The sequence below is a fragment of the Calliopsis andreniformis genome, chromosome 10 (assembly GCF_051401765.1).
Source record: "Calliopsis andreniformis isolate RMS-2024a chromosome 10, iyCalAndr_principal, whole genome shotgun sequence".
In the NCBI taxonomy this organism is placed as follows: domain Eukaryota; kingdom Metazoa; phylum Arthropoda; class Insecta; order Hymenoptera; family Andrenidae; genus Calliopsis; species Calliopsis andreniformis.
The window spans coordinates 19,393,293-19,410,194 of NC_135071.1; the positions used below are offsets into that span (position 1 = coordinate 19,393,293).

At 34.8% G+C, this 16,902-nt stretch overlaps 3 protein-coding genes across 6 annotated transcripts in view; all 3 read right to left on the bottom strand.

Moving 5' to 3' along the window:
* Positions 1 to 990, bottom strand: part of LOC143184537 (putative phosphatidate phosphatase) — a 32,045-nt gene extending 31,055 nt beyond the window's left edge. For all 3 annotated transcript variants that reach the window (XM_076386852.1, XM_076386851.1, XM_076386853.1), the window contains exon 1: positions 695 to 990. In XM_076386852.1, coding sequence (XP_076242967.1) covers positions 695 to 758 — 64 coding nt within the window. In that variant the 5' untranslated portion in view covers positions 759 to 990. The remainder of the gene's footprint in view (positions 1 to 694) is intronic.
* A 1,831-nt stretch (positions 991 to 2,821) lies between these two features.
* Raptor (regulatory associated protein of MTOR complex 1) lies at positions 2,822 to 12,357 on the bottom strand. 2 transcript variants are annotated; one of them, XM_076386949.1, is made up of 23 exons: positions 12,037 to 12,357; positions 11,834 to 11,936; positions 11,307 to 11,548; positions 11,086 to 11,232; positions 10,835 to 11,019; positions 10,698 to 10,757; positions 10,505 to 10,605; positions 9,132 to 9,265; positions 8,657 to 9,040; positions 8,499 to 8,573; positions 8,162 to 8,419; positions 7,940 to 8,083; positions 7,603 to 7,858; positions 7,466 to 7,507; positions 7,129 to 7,274; positions 6,950 to 7,047; positions 6,769 to 6,871; positions 6,525 to 6,688; positions 6,280 to 6,450; positions 5,953 to 6,194; positions 5,718 to 5,882; positions 5,357 to 5,639; positions 2,822 to 5,278 (listed from the first exon to the last, which is right to left on the bottom strand). In XM_076386949.1, the coding sequence occupies exons 1-23, from the start codon at positions 12,193 to 12,195 to the stop codon at positions 5,083 to 5,085; spliced, it is 3,858 nt and encodes a 1,285-aa protein (XP_076243064.1). In that variant the 5' UTR covers positions 12,196 to 12,357; the 3' UTR covers positions 2,822 to 5,082. The 2 variants fall into 2 exon arrangements, with proteins under 2 accessions (XP_076243064.1, XP_076243063.1); XM_076386948.1 differs by having other exon boundaries at positions 6,769 to 6,877.
* Positions 12,358 to 13,036: 679 nt separating this feature from the next.
* On the bottom strand, positions 13,037 to 16,797 carry LOC143184530 (uncharacterized). Its single transcript, XM_076386838.1, has 7 exons — positions 16,604 to 16,797; positions 16,350 to 16,510; positions 15,449 to 15,602; positions 14,839 to 15,378; positions 14,487 to 14,777; positions 14,173 to 14,408; positions 13,037 to 13,827 (listed from the first exon to the last, which is right to left on the bottom strand). The coding sequence occupies exons 1-7, from the start codon at positions 16,659 to 16,661 to the stop codon at positions 13,789 to 13,791; spliced, it is 1,479 nt and encodes a 492-aa protein (XP_076242953.1). The 5' UTR covers positions 16,662 to 16,797; the 3' UTR covers positions 13,037 to 13,788.
* Positions 16,798 to 16,902: the final 105 nt, after the last annotated feature.

A 16,902-nucleotide genomic window follows, 5' to 3' on the forward strand; every position in this document is an offset into this window, starting at 1 on the left:
CATAAATAGTCCCATTTAAGCGAGATCTTTTTCCACTTTCCAGAAAACAGAAGTCTCTTATTCATAGAAAAGCTTAAAAAGTAAAAAAGTTTCAATGAATACCATAAAATTATCACTCAAGAGACGACTGGTATTTCGCTGGTAATTGAAAATTCCGCGTTTCATTCGATCCCCCCTAATGACAGCGCAGAGACGAAACCCTAATGTTATTCTGGCCGCGACGAGCACCTGCCAATTTAAAGGTTAGCTCACTTAAACATGAAACGAGCCGCGTGCGGCGCCTCGACTGTCAATCTGACAGCCGCCCGATATAACGTAATCACCGTTCATCGTACCCTGCTACAGTGGATACAAAGGAATCTCTGAATCGGAGCGCGTTCGTTCGCAGCTCGTCGAATCGCGGAAACACAGTGTCCTCGATGCAGGGTCGCTCTTCCCATAACAATTCACTGAATTCACTGAATTCACTCCACCAAACGCATCTGCCGCATCAGATGCAGGGTATCAGCGCAAACTCACAGTATCCCATTTCGAGGAGATTCAAAATCTGGCGATATTCGAAAATGGAACGCTCCTCTAATTCTGTTCGACGAAATTGTATTTAATATGAGAAGCAGGCTATCAACGAGGGAACACTACGTCCACTTTCGACTCTGTTTACAAGCATGCGCGGCTTTTAGAAAGATCCACTTACCAACGAGCAGACACGCGAAATCTATAATGATCCGCCGCAGCATCGTCTTCGACGATCGATCCATGGCGATTGCGAGTCGCGGCGAATTCGAAGTCCTCTTGGATTGGGGAACGATCGATGGAGCTGGCACGCCAAAGGGGTTAAGCGTCGTTCACTAGAAACACTGGAGAACAGACCATCCCGGCGAACAGTTCGGATTCGACTGAGCGACGCTCGGTTTTCGCGAACGATGCCTTCGCGAGTGGAACGCGCACCGAGCTGACCGAGAGCCGAGCGACGACTGCGGCTGCGCGCGGCTCGCCTCGTGTCCCCACTACTCGGACGCTACCGCGCGCGTGCGCGGCGCCTTCGCTGCGCATGGCGCGCACGTGCCTGCTCGCGAGGCGCGACAACTTCAATAATGGGCGCTCGCTGCAACGCGAAATCAACGCGGAAAGCATGAATGGATTTCGTTTAATTAATATCTTGGAGAGCGACGCGTGTCGTTTATTTAGTGTGACAGTTACGTAACCAAGAAATAAGTGTTCTTGGGTTGTTAGTACGAAAGAAATGGGGCTTGTGAAATGAGGTTTATTGAGGTTTTTCCTTGGATAATTATGAGGTTTTAGTTGTGTCGGTTGAGTGAGCGAATGAGATTGCGTGGGATTGATTTTTCGTAAATTTGTGTGTAATTACGAAAGAGAGAGTGAGAAGTTTTGGGGGAATTTCATGTTGTCTATTATCTTTGAATTGTTTGAATATGTCTTAAGATATGGATACTTTTAGATGATAAAATACAGTTAGTGTATTTGGTTTTAAAAAAATTCTGCCTAGAAAGGTGAATTATCTTTAGAATTTTATTTCTGTTGAAGACTAATTGTCTTTAAAATGCCACTTTCACTTTTATTGTAGCCACAGCTATAGCTGAGTCTTCAATAATTCTTCAAATACTGTTTTAGATACAATTCCTAAATAAATAACTATCAATTAAATCAGTATTACATTAATTTCATTTCCTTCTAAATGAAGTAAAATGTTATATAATTATAACAGTACCATTATGTAACTTTTGTTTGCTGAACTTTTATATAACGATCTGGCGCAACCTGTGAAGTGAACCATTGTTTCCGATTTTTCACGCGTTCTCTTTATTAAGTTTATCTTTTATAACTAGCTCCAGTTAATTAAAAAAGACCTGTTCGCTTTAATGCTAAAAACTGATAAATTCAATTACTGCAGAATACTCTCTGGAAAAGCTAAGAGAACTTCGATTCATTTTATACTCCTGGATCTCAATTTGCTATCCATTTACACCTGTTTATCTTTCAGAAAGCACTTAAAGTTTCCAAACAATTTCCACGTCGAAGAACTTACAATTAATGAAACATGATGCATTAATGAAACCATAAAAATTGGAAACTACTTCTGTAATAATCTATAACCAGTCTAATATCTAAACGAAAGAATTTTCAACTTACAATCAACTATATTAACTATGCTATTCTGCTACACGCTATTCAATATGTTACAGCCTCGATAACCAAGCTATGCAAATTGAATTTCACGATAAAGCATCGCGGTCTCGAAGTCATCTCAGTCCCATCAAAATCATTAAGCTGATACCGAATCTAGAATGTCTTGAAATAAGGTCATTACCCTAAGCTCTTCTTATCTGAATATATAGCAACACTGCTAATACGCATTACAGGTCGAGGAAATCGTCGGGACTGTCTCTAAAGTGAAGGGAGATAAGATTAGAGGAAAAATATGGGAGTAAGGGTAAATATTGTTCAAAGGACGAGCGTTGCACTACCTTTCCTCGCATCCGGTTCAGAGGCGAGGCATACCTGGATGCACCTTCTGGATATTTGCACGCCGATACAGCCATAAACATCATTGAAACATCCCATGCAGTTTACCAGGGACTACATCTTCTTCAAGGATCGAAAAACAAACAGAAACTATAAAATCTTTTCTGTGAGATGCATAGGCGATACGATAGATCTTTTCATGTTAGACTCGTTTACCTTACTCTATTCTTGTAAATATGAAACAACAAACACTTATTCGATGCTAATAGAGGCTGTAGAAATTATAAATTTTCTTTTGAAACACACTGTATCAATATTGAATGTATAATTTTTAATGGTATGCATTTGTGGATGATGGACGATCGTACAGCCATGCTTAACAGGTTGCATAATATCTAGCGTTGTGATTCTTTGACAATGGAATAAAAAATGTATAATTTGTAAGTCTTTGGGAACTCTAACGCGATTTACATTAATCATTTTTTATGTTCGTAAAAAATGGAAGTGGATAATACTAAATTATACATTTCTAAGTGAAATAATCGCTGATATTGAATCTGAAATAATCATGAATGCATCGGTTATGCACTCAAATAACATGACTATTTTATATTTATTATCAGGCGATCATATACAATGACGGGTACAGTGCAAAATGATACATATTTGTTCTTAAATTATTTTCAAACGTTCGGTGTTTCTGATAGTTATTAACTACCGTCGAATAGTTAGTGTATCGTATATAGTATATACATAAGAATAGTTCTAGCTATTTATGCTGTAACAATTAATGTTAATTCTCACGCTTAAGTACATTTGACACACTTGATAATGCATCAAATCGCTTAAATAAAATATTTCGAAAATTCGCTATTAAAGTATCCGACGTATTATTAATAAAGACATATGTTAATAAGACGAAAACGCATAATGCTATGTGAACTTAATTTTCAGAACATGTTATTCGTAGAAATAAATAGTTCTTTCTTAAGTTACAATACATTCGGAACTTATATATAATCTATGTACATGAGTGAACATTTCTCCTCTGTTTTGCCGCTCAAATGAACATTATATTTATGATACAATTCTATTTTTATTTCACAGTTAAAACTCTTTACAGCTTGTCTTTTGTAGCAGTGAAATTGTTAATCCATTATTTTATATTTATAATTATTGTTGCATTTGACTATTGGAACATCTTACACGTACATCTGCATCAGAGGATCTTTGTTTCATTCGTTCTGAATGCTGCAACGTATGTCTTTATCACGTCTTCGAACGTCAGCGTTAATAACAAAACTATTATATAATTTCAGGAGATAAATTTATCTTTGTATAGTAGTTCCTTTAACTTTCTGCTCAATGTTTTATACGCATATATATTTACAGTTCTGTTTTCCCACTAGCTACTAAATTTCTCTTTTTTATCGATTACTTATAATATGCAACATAATTTATTTTCAATATTATACTAGCGTATAGCAGAAATCTGATTGCTTTATGTTCATATGCATCGTGTTAGCTTTTTCTTGAAATGTTTATACTAGCAATAAATGAATGTTTATAAATATTACTTTGTGGAATACCTTCTGCTCGAAACAGTGATTTAATAATTGAATATGAACTATGTACAATCTTTTCAATCATCAGTAACCTGAGAAGGCATTTTCTTACACGTACATGACACTTAATATTTACATAAATTATTTTATTTAAGCTTGCAATGAAAAAGTCTGCGATGAAATTGAAAATGAAAAAAACGTAAGATGAATTGTTTATGAAAAGATCGTCCGTAAATGAAAATGTATTTTTTATACGTAGTTGCCTTCTTTAGAGTCACTTATTTAAGATTTTTGACCACCTCTGATCACAATTTATTGCACTAAGTCATAAACTAAAATAATATATTTAAATTATTTACATAACATTGTTCTTGTTTCTCTAATTTTCTTATATCATACTCGTAATGAACTAAAAGAATATTTATAGAAGCTTGTTAACGCTCTATAAAAATAGTTGAAGATAAAAAAGTTAAAGGAAAAGATATGTCATTCATAAAAGTAAACTATTCATCACTACAATTGATGAAACCTTGCGAAAATACTCTCAAATTCAATCAAAACCAATTGTACATGGCACAATAATTAAGATTGCTTCCTTGTGTATCTTAGAAGCTTTATTAAACATTGAACATATTTACACATGCATTCATATTTGTTTCGTTGCATTTCATTGGCATGTATTATGCACCATTGTTTTTAAGAACACTATATCTCGACTGAATTTTTCTTTTAAATTATAATGCTTATAGAAAGACAAACACATCAACACGCTTTTCTTTGGTCATCTCAAAAAGATGTCAGTTACTGAATAAATTTTTTAATCACAAAAGCTGCAATTAATTCCTTTATATAAAACTAATGTTAAAAAATAGGTTTTATACAAAGAAACGAAGCACAGTAACAAATTCTCAAATAATAATTGAAGACTAACGATTCCCTTCAATGTCTTTTAGCTAACTATTTAGCTAAGAATATCAAGTACCAGTTACAAATATTTATGAAAATAATTTTATAACAATTCCATCTCTGTTAGTCATCTGCGTTGCTCAGATGCATATGCTGTAATAGTATTGTCCACGCATCCAGCTGCTAAAACTACGCGATAAGGATGAAAGCTTAGACAACTTACAGAACTAATACGAGTAGCCATAAATCCTTCATGAAATTTTATTGTATTTAAATGTTGCCCCATCGTGTTATATACACTTATACAGTGATTTGTCGATCCACTGAAACACAAATAATAAATTATACACGATTACTCTGTTTTGCATTCATCACATTTTGTAGGAACATATCAAACTCACCAAGCAAAAATATCAGCCATTTCATGCGCCGCTAATGCTGTGATACCTTGCGTTATTTGTACAGTGCTTACAGACGAATTTTTCCTAAGGTCAAATATTCTAATATCCCCTGAAGATGATCCAGTAAATAACTGTGGCGCAGATCTTTCACATTTCCTCAGAGAAGTACCCAAGACCCATGCCGTATGCTCTCGCCAAATCATGACTCTTGATTCTAATGGAGGTAGTCTTCTGTCGAATAAACGAACAGAACCGTCTCCACAACCCACTGTCATCATTGCACCTATGCGAATGTTTAGACGATAAATTAATTTTTCACTTCATTCGCCTAGAAACATCAACAAATAAACAAATAACTAACCTGCTCCATCAACGTCAATACATGTAGCACAACAATCAGCACCAGTCGGTATATCCTGTTTTTTTAATTCAGTTTCTGCATCCCAAAGTCTAACGATGCGAACATCACCTGTGACTGCTAATGTTAAGGACTTCTGCTCCCATTTTGTAACTAATCCAGCTGTTGCTACAAGCAATTTTAATTAACGTATGCAACTTTTAGACACTGTAACTTGTTCATAGAAGCGTATGTATACCAGTGGTTGTTTTTGTTGTCGGTTGTATATCGGCTAGTGCTTGCCAAGCAGTAAGTAAAACTGGATCACGATTCAACGCGCTATTATAATTCTTCCATAGTCTTATTGAACCATCATCAGAACCCGCCATTAACAAAGTTACGTCGTGGGCGTTAATGAATTCAAGACTCGTAATCCGTGACATTTTATTTCCACGACTTGCGCAGTACGTTAGTTTCGCGCCGGTTTGACAATCCCAAACCCTGTAAAATAACAAAAATAAAATAATAAAAATGAGTCTTCATTGTGTATTAAATGTAGTAATATTTTGCATTAAAACTTAAATACCCGAAGAAATCTCTTAACGCCACAGCCAAATGAGGTTCAAAAGGGTGAAATGTTAGAACATCTGGGGAATTTGAACATCTTGCATGAAACACTTGCGACTCCAGTCTACTTTGTACTGCTCGAGCTTGTTCCTCTCTTGCTTCGCGTCTCTGCCTCTTATTTCTCAAGTATCTAAACATTTTAAATTACCATTTCGTATTAAACAATACTATAACATTTCTGGATAAAATATTATCGAGTCTTACCGCCACTCTCTCTCGTAATGAGCTCTGCTTTCCATGTCATTCATCGATTCGGTTTCACTTTCTAAGCTAACAGGTTGAGCAAACTGAGCACAGCTCCATTCAACGAACTGTGAAGTTGTTAATGGTGTTTTAATCCCAGCAACCTCGTCTGCTTCCTCTGATATCTGTAACAGCATTATTATTTAAATGGTAGTACTATAAATTAAATGAAAAACGTTATATATAATAAAATAGTCATTCTTACTGTATTGGGAATCGGTTTTCTCGATCGATTGCCATGAGATGGCATTCTTGAAGAACGTAATAAGTCTGTTCCAGAATTTACTGTAGGTGGTGATTCTCCTTTACTATTGCTTTATTAAATGCAAATAGATCAAATAAAAATTTTGCAAACTGTATGCGAAAACAATTAGGTATCAACTGACCTTAAATAAATTGTGCGATTAGATGGAGAGGGTGGCAGAGATAATGATGATGATATCTTTGTTTCAATTACTTCTTTCGGTGCTGAGGATTCTTTGACCTATAGTGAAAGAATATTGCATTGATTCTATTGAAGAAATTATACAAATATGATTTGATATCAGAAACGTTTCATATGTACCTGATATCGAATATGATTGGTGACTTTTTGAGACATTAAAGCAACTGCAGGATGAGGATCACTGTCAAGGTTGCATAATCCATGCCACAGTTTCATATACACACTACCATAAGAAAGGCTCGGTAGATTTCCAAGAGAACTGTGTCCTACAAACCATAAATTACAGTGTGTTATATTTTCTCTAAAATGTGTACGAATATTTGACTTTTACGATAAGGTGCTTCAAGATAATAAAATAATGAAATTAATATTAGCTATAAATAAAAGATTACAAAATCGAAAAAAATGAAGGATGAACTATGTACGAACATGCAATGGAATTTCCAATCATTATTACCAAGTGACTCACAAGGTTTCCTCACGAACTCCCAATTATTTCCTAGCACACGAATGAAACAATATAAGGAACTGTTATCCAAATTCGGACAGTACAGATAGTAACTCTAGCTAAAGACCACATACTTTCTTACTTACCTAAGCTACTAATAGACGATGACGACGACACCCTTTTAATTCGATCCTGATTGAATCCATCTGTACTGTCTATGCTATACGTGTTGTTAGGAGAAAGCATTTTTAGTCTATCTCTAGAACTAATACGCCTCATTCCACTAGATGGTGACAAAGTTTCTACAACAAGGTCTTTTCGGGTATTTTCTTCAGCCAAAGCTAAAGTTACAAAAGAATTTTCAAAATGTAAAACCATCCATTGAAGTGCTACTACTAACTCCTGTAAAAGTTTTAGATTTTTTCAGATTAGAATAAACGAATACATGATATCATTATATCATTACGTAATAAACTTACATACTTTTCTAACTAAAGGGCACATATCGTGAGAAACAGTATTGATAAGTGTTATAGCAATAATTTGATCAATATTATTTGCATGTTCACTTCGAGTTGTTACACTATTTATAAATGTGCCTAAAGCGTAAACACTAGCTGCTCGAACCTATGTTAGTTTGTAATAATATTATTAATATTTTATGTATCACAGAATTAACTAAATAAAACTATGTATATTTTATACCTCAGGAACAGGATCCTGCAATAATATAAATAACTTTTCATGAGCAATGTCTCTAACTCCACACCACCTTGCTTTATCATAATTATGCCAAAGCCTGGCAAGACATAAACACAACCATTGTCGCAGTAAAGAATTCGAATCTCCAAGTTGTTCCAAGCAAATTGAGACAAGACTACCATGATTCGCAGCCACCTGACCTGGTCGATAATCATTTACAATACTTGCCAGGACAAACGCTGCTAACGTTCTATGTTCACTCTAAAATAAGTGAAATGAAATCATATAGAAAAGTTGAATTTCTATACTCTTGCAATAGTAGATTTAACTATGACAGTACCGGTATAGAAGTATCTTGAAGTACAGATAAGAAATACTTGTGTCCTCCATCTCGTACAAGATCTGCTTGACAAGTCTAGAATCCACATACAGAATTATAAAACTGAAAGAATAAAATAAAATTCTGAATACTTCTAAGTTAAAGATATTGAAACTTACACTGTCAACTGCAAGAATTTTTGCCCAGATAAAAACGAGTAGTGGTCGTAACTCCCTTGCACTGCTCTGAAGTAACTTTAGAACATATGGGAATATGCCTACACTAAGAGCCAGATTTACTGCCCATGGGCCAAGATCAAGAAAACGACCTAGCAATTCCAATGCTCTTAGCCTGTGAACTTGACTTAACAACACTTGAAGTACTATTGGTAGTTGTTCTGGAGGATTGCGATTTTTGGAACCTAATGTAAGCCATACTTGGAACGCTGTAAGTTGTTCTTCAAAGAAGGGAGAATGTACAAATGGCTCTTCATCTTCCAAAATGGATGGTAATTGTGCTAAACAAAGATCAAGTGCCAAGTCCCATGCTTGCCACATAGGATGCTAAATCGATAAGAAGAACAAATATTAATACACTTCTTCATAAATGTAATGGATAATCCTTATCGTCAAGAGATATTTTTTTAATATTTACCTGAAAAGTAGGTGGTAATTTTGGACAAGAAACTGGAGTACAGTCATAAGATCGGAGTATCCTTTCAGCAAGTAAAAAATTCCGAAATAAACTAGCAACTAACAAATCTTGTCTAAATAATCTCTGAAACAAATCTAAAAAACAAATACATTTAATATAAACTATCTTACATTGCATAATATATACTGAAAACAATAATATACAATCCGCAATTATGTTAACAAATCATTAATATTCATCCAAAAAATTGCCCATATTTGAACTACTATAAATCTTTAAAAAAAAATCGCAGCGAGGGGAGCCTGGTCTCATTCTAAAGGGCAAAGCCTCTACATTAACATCCCTCCATTGAATTTCTCCGAAAAAATTCTTGACTCCACGACACGCCGAAAGGGAAAGGATAGTTTTTCCTCAAATGTTTCCCAACTTCAGCAGACTCTCAGGACCCTGATAAATTTTTCTTGCGATTTCTCCTGGTGGGAAATTAAAGGTGGATCCCTCCCCTCTCGAAAGAGACCAGAACGAGCGTTCTGCGATTTTTTTTCGCCGAGTTATGACGCTCCGAGTGAAAAGTGAGCCACCAGCCTCGGAATCGTGGAGTGATCCAGAGCCCGAAAAACTAGCCAATCTTCGAGCTGCTGTAACTCCGCCAAAAAAAATCACAGCGAGGCGAGCCTGGTCTCATTCTAAAGGGCAAAGCCTCTACTTTAACATCCCACCATTGAATTTCTCCGAAAAAAATTCTTGACTCCACGACACGCCGAAAGGGAAAGGGTAGTTTTTCCTCAAATGTTTCCCAACTTCAGCAGACTCTCAGGACCCTGATAAATTTTTCTTGCGATTTCTCCTGGTGGGAAATTAAAGTTGGATCTCTCCCCTTTGGAATGGGACCTTAGCGAGTGATCTACAATTTTTTTTTGTCAAGTTATCGCGTTTTGAATGAAGTAGTACCCAAGGAACAGTTTGAATGATATTATACCCAAGGACATTTTTTATTCAAAGTGCAATAACTCGGCGAAAAAAAATCATAGGTGACTCGCCAAGGTCTCATTCGAAAGAGGAGGTTTCCAACTTTAATTTTTTCCTGAGAGAAATCGCGAAAAAAATTTATTAAGGTCTGTACAGACGTTTGAACTTGAAAAAAATAATTGGAGAAAAACCACCCTCTACTTCTCGTCCCGCAGACGAGTGTACAAGGTTTTCCGCGAAAATTCAATTCAGGGATATGAAAGTAGAGGCTTTGCGCGTTAAAATGAGCCTAAGCTCACCTTCCTACAATTTTTTTTCGCAACGTTACAGCAAGTCAAAGATTGGTCATTTTTTGACAAATTAATGATCCTTTAACTTTGTTTCGAAGTGTAATATAAGCTTACCTCTTGGCAAAGTATTCCATGCTATTGTGTCAGTAATTGCTGTAAATATCCAATTAAGTTCTCCTAACATCGTTCTCCTATCAGTCAATTGTCCTGGAATTCTAAAATTTATTCATCATTCATTTATATGCTTTCCTTTTTTATTAAAAAAATATTAAATATACAGTATTACAAACAAGCAAAGTATTCTTACTTGTCAATTAAATCTAAAGATATTTTTGGTACCAATTTAGATGTATTTTGCATTACAAACCTTCACAAAAAAAAATAAGAAATTAGATTATTATACAGAATTCATTACTTTTAACAACTTGAACACTTTTCTCTTACCATCGTAACGCAATTTTTATTGGGGTTGTAAGACATGAAGTAAATATGTCTGCAGGTAAATCTGGATTCATAGGTAAAATCTGATTAGCGGCACATGCTGCCAGCTGAATACAATTTTTATAAGACGGTGCTGTGGTACCCGCGACATTAGTCGCACGATTCTGTTGAACTGCTTGCTTTTCCATCTGTGAAGCAATACTTCCAATATATAAACTGTACCCTTATCCAAAGTGTCTGTGGACTTTTTGTACCTCATATTCCTTCTCATGCTGTTCTGCAAATTGTTGAAAGGATTCCACAATGATACCTGCATTAGAACAGTCATATACGTAAATGCTAGGTGCACCCATCCATGTCTGTAAATCGTATACAGACAAAGGAATGTACTGTGTATATGTCTGTAACAAATAATCCAATGTTAACAGTATCTCCATCAACCTATTATTATAAGAAATATAATAGCTCAACCTACCCTATTAAATACCCATATTTCGCCATTACTAGTAGGCTTAGGAACACCATGACCATTGTAATGAAAAAGGACTCTCTCTTCCTTTGCATTCCGCCTCAAGGAAGTACATAATTTCTTGACTTCCTCAACAGTAGGATCTAAACTCTGTTTATAACGAGCTCTTGGTTGCCATCGCTCATACTGTTTCTGTAAATTAGAACCTATGGTCTCCAGAGCTTTCTGTGGACTCACTGATAAAGGATCTGTGAAATGAAAAAATAAGTTTAACAATTTTACTTATTTACTATAAGAGAGATTTACCTTATTTGCTAAAAAAAAGGAATTCTATGCAAATTAAACGTTATTAAAAAAAAATAGTGCATTCAACATTTAAACTAATGGGAAATTTGGCGCCACCTATCAGTTATTCGCCGAAACGACATTCATTTGGAAACTGCTGTCATGCACATGCATAACCTCAAAATCACAATTACATAATGGCAATGATAGCGGGAATTGTGCGTATGTAAATAAACTCGAATAAATACCGATCCAACACTCGAGACGTGCGCATGGTTGTGTCTTGACAATGTCCGGTGGGTCCACGCCAACATTCAAACACAGAACTAGAGCCACGCTCACCGTTTTCATCTAAAAAATACAAATTGAGAAAAAAACCATTATGCAAACTGGAACGTGTGATTTTTTTGTTCGGACGCAATGATCGAAAAGAAATGGGGAGAAAACAAACTCGTTCTTTCATTCTCCATGTCTGTGTAATGCAATTTACACCCTCGATTGGCGTAGTATGCCGCGGCTTACAAAATGCGAGCTGTATTTTCCAATCGTCCTCCTCCGTCAGTCTTGAATTCTCTTCCTCGTAGCATGGCTTTGATGCAATTACTGACATTGTAAGCTCGTCACTTTCGAAAAATTTCTCTGGTGATTCTACAAGGGACACGCCTCGGTTGCCGACGATTCCAAGCCGATATTGCTTAAACAAGAATCCAGGCTATCGACTGACAATATTCAATAAACTGCAAATGCACAAACGTATTTTAACAGAGCACAATTTCGTAAGTTTATTTCATCGGCCGCCATCTTACATCTCTGACGACGTTACCAATAAACTCTCACCATTGACGAAATATATGATAGAACTAGCCCCAAATGTATTTTTATGTTCACACTAGAAGGACACGCAGCTATAGCAGCCTTCTTACCATTTTCGTGTCGCGTCCGACATTATCGATTCCTTTTCAAATATATTCACAGCGCCACAAGTGGAGGGAATTAAAATTAAATCTTCGCGGGAAAAATTTGAATTTCAAATCGATCTAAAAACATACGAGTATACACTACACATATCTCACAATAAATAAAAAATGTTTATAGTTATATATTCTGCCACTTTTGGTTCCTCTATAAGATTAGAAGAACCATACGCACTCTTTGGAGGCCCTTGAACGAATGAGGAACTCGATGACCTTTCACAAAAGTATAACTTCACAATCAAAACATTCTACCACTTTTGGATAAAATTAGGTAAACCAAGGATGACCCATGGCAAAGGTAGCCTCAAGAAAGAATAAAGACTTAATAGGGTCAGGGAAGACCGCCCAGAGGATCAGCAAAACACTCCGCACCCTCCAGAGGCTCCCGAGCGAATGAAGAATTCATCGACCTTACGGGAGTATTTATAACTCTATAATCAAAACAGAGAAATCAATGAATCGCAAAATTAACAGAAGTAATCTTTACAAGAATGTTTTTATTCATCAAATACTAATTAAGAAATAGAGTTAAACACAGTCCTTGAAATCATAAAATCTAATATTTCGATTTATATAGTAAATTATATATAAATAACTCATATTAATGATATTTAAAAAACTGATCGAAATTAATACTATGCGTGTGCATGTGTCCGTTACACACGTACATACATTTGCGTATATGTGCTTACAAACACACATACAGTCAGAAAAATTACATTATAGTTTTTATTACTGTTTATAAACGTTTATGTATATTTTGCCTTTATAAAACTACTTTAAATTAATGACCTATAAACTTATATATAAATATGTATCAGTACTTATTTCAACATACAAGAAATAAGTGTATTTATAAATCCAATAACAAAAATTAAATGTACATACTACAAATACAAGGATGCGTATTCCTTCAGATTTCACGGAAATTGTAAAAAACAAAGCATCGATGATATTCTGGTGCATATTATCTTCACAGCCTACATACACAATCTTGTTCTATGTACAATCTTGACTTCGTTAATGAATTAATTGGAATGATCACATAATGAATTATATGATCATAATTTTCAGAATAAGTTATTTGGTACCTAAAAATACTGTACGATATTATTTAATGAATCTTCTTTCGAATCCTTTTATTTAATTCCTGTTTTAGTTTTTTTTATATTGCCTATAATTTCTTAACTGCGTGTTCAATCATTTTATTTCCATTTCTGCTTTGAAAATTATTGAAGAGTTTCAGGATTACTAAGAGGCTTATAACCCTGAAAATAAATTAGTAAGGATTATTTTACTGATTTAAAATCGTGACTTTTAAAGTAACATGACCCAACATAAAACGATAAACATACTATTCGTATGTGCAACTCTTTATATAGATAAAATGCAAACACAAATGCGCGAATAGTAGTGACAAAAGTGGCATGAAATTGAAAAAGCAGTTACAAAATTGATGCACTAAAATTGCAAACATGTTAAAAAAAAGAGAGAATGTATAATATAGTTTCTTGCAACGTGCGATTAAAACTGTAAATGGCGATTAAAAACTATGAGGTTTGCACAATCTGTACTTGTTAGTGATTCATGCTGCCATAATAGGGCAGGCGTACACTTATCCGTTTGTTTCCAGGCCTTATCGCGTTATTGAATGAATCTCGTAATCGCTCCGTGAATGTTTTGTATTCCATTTCTGGATTGTTTTGACCAAAATCAAAGTCTGCTACTTCCACCGTAAATCTCGCTCTACTTTGTATGTAATATGCAATGCCGAATACAATCAGCACTACAGCAGCAAGTGAACAAGCAACAGGTACAACAATGACAGACAACTGTGGTTTTGTTGTAACTGTAAAATATTATATAAGTTATACAAAACGTACAAAAAAAAAACGTATTAAAATTAATGTATATAATAATACCATACCTTTGTAAATGTTTATTGTCAAAGGATAAATTTGCTTGCTGACATCATTATTCATTACAATTAATATAGTATATACACTGGGTTCCAAAAAATAATGGATGATAGAAAAATTACAAGACTGAAGGTGAACTCCACTATCGCATGTCTCGTTCCCAGTAACATTGTATTTTCCTCTATGAAAGTGAAGGCACTTATAGAAAGGTCCTGAACCTTTGCATGTTACATTAAGAGATAACATGTCCCATGGTTGAATCCAATTTGTACCCTCTACTGTTATATTCATTATAGGTGCTGAAAATTTCAAACATGTAAGTTTTGCCAAACCTGGATTGTTGAATTACATGTTACTTACCACGAACATTAATTTTTTTTGTAAAGTATCCATAAGTTTTATTAGGATCTGGAGGAATTATTGAGGAGTTTGAACAAACATAGGGCAAGGAAATATTCGTATTTATGGTGCTAGTATTCACTGCAGTATTAAAAGGTATAGGTGTTGTTGTAGTTGTCAATCTTGGAGTCACAGTTTCACTGGTATCAAGCACTGTAGTATTTGATACTTCTTCTGATACATTTGTAGCAGATGAAGTAGTAGTAGTTACTGGTGGCAAAGTAGTTGTTGCTGGTGAATCATATGATGCAACTACTAAAGCTTCTACAACATGCGACACGTCGGGACTCGTAAAATTATAGATAAAGTTCATTTCATCTGTTACACCATAATATTTGCAATCTATAAACCAATAAGTTGATACTGCTGTGGCTTTTTTTAAAGCGTCCATGTCTCCTTCGCGTATACGCAACGTTACATTTGTCTCAGATGCAGAAGAAACATATGTATCTTCTGATGTCTTATTAGGCTGTAGAACTTCAATTTCACCATTCAGAAATTCTGAAAAATATGTTATACCAAAGTATCTATGTAGCAAACAACAGATAAATACAAAAATTGTATAACTTACCAGTAATATAAAAGCTACTATGAGCACTAGTATGACTCCAGAATGACCAAATGGAACTAGAAACAATGAGTACTTCAACCTCATATATCCCAACACTATAATTTTCAGATGGATAAGTTACAGTCCAATATTTAGTATCTGATGTTCCTTCTGTCTATAAGAAGATAAAAGCAACATTGAGTTAAATAAGTTTCTACAATTTTACTTAGTTACTTCATATTTTATTATAATATGTATACATAGCATTTGATTCGATTTTTTTCACATGTCACAGTCAAATATACAGTAGTGTCCGCTTAGTTGGCTACTCAGAACCTTTTTTGATCATTTATCTGGGCAGGTAATTTTCCAGGAATTCGAGTAGGAAACATTGAGTGTAAGTAAGATACCAGTACCTGGCACAAGATAACAAGATCTTAAGTCAAAACAAATTACAAAAACGCACATGCTTGAGTGTCATTTGATAAGATCAGTTCCAACAACTGGTAAGAATACTAATGGCCACCTAACTGGGTAGAAATCTAGCCTTCTAAATGGGCACCACTGTACATATCATATAAAGTACAGAAAACAAGCTTTCTAATAATATAATTTAAAATTACTTCCATACAGTATATCTACAGAAAAAAATACCTACGTACAGTAGTACATGCTTAAATTCCAATAGAGTCAGGGATCTGCATTAGAACTCTGACATAACAGGTTCAAATTCCAGGAAAAAACTAAAGTTTGAACAGGTTTCAATAGGTTTCAATTGCACAGACCCTTGAGGTATTCTATTAGAAGTTAAGCGTGCACTGCCTTAGCAATTGAAAGGTTAACAGCATAATATGCACTATTCAACAAAACACTTAAACAAATTGACAACAGTATCTACTTTATAAGAAAATGTCAAACTAACCTCATACTCGTGGGGAATTAGCGCATTATCTCTCCATTTATACTTAAAACGTCCTGATGGTCTTTCACCGTTCTCATACAAGTCAAGTTTGAATGTAATAGTCCCACCTAATACTACAGGACCGTTATGCGTCAATGTAGCATTATATTCAGCAACAATAACTGCAACACAAGAGAATTGATAAAGCTTTCAGAAAACAGTGTAACTAAAATGAATAATGAAACGCGTAGTTGAGTAGAAATCAGTCAAAGTACCTTGAACAGTTGACAGAAGATACCAAATCAGACACCAAGAAAAATGCACTATCTGCATTTTGTATACTAGTGGAAGGTCACATTTATTTAAAAAAATACACTCTGTGAAATTGTTTTCAATCGATCTGCAATTGCATACGCACGTATCATAACGTCCCTGACAGTAATGCCGTTTTAGTGTTAAAGATTGCCAACTGTATCGCTTTACACACTTTTCCACGATTTATTAAAATATTTTCAAAAGACGTTTCAAGATATTTAAATTTCTATTTTGAAATTTATTTTCAAATTTCATTGGC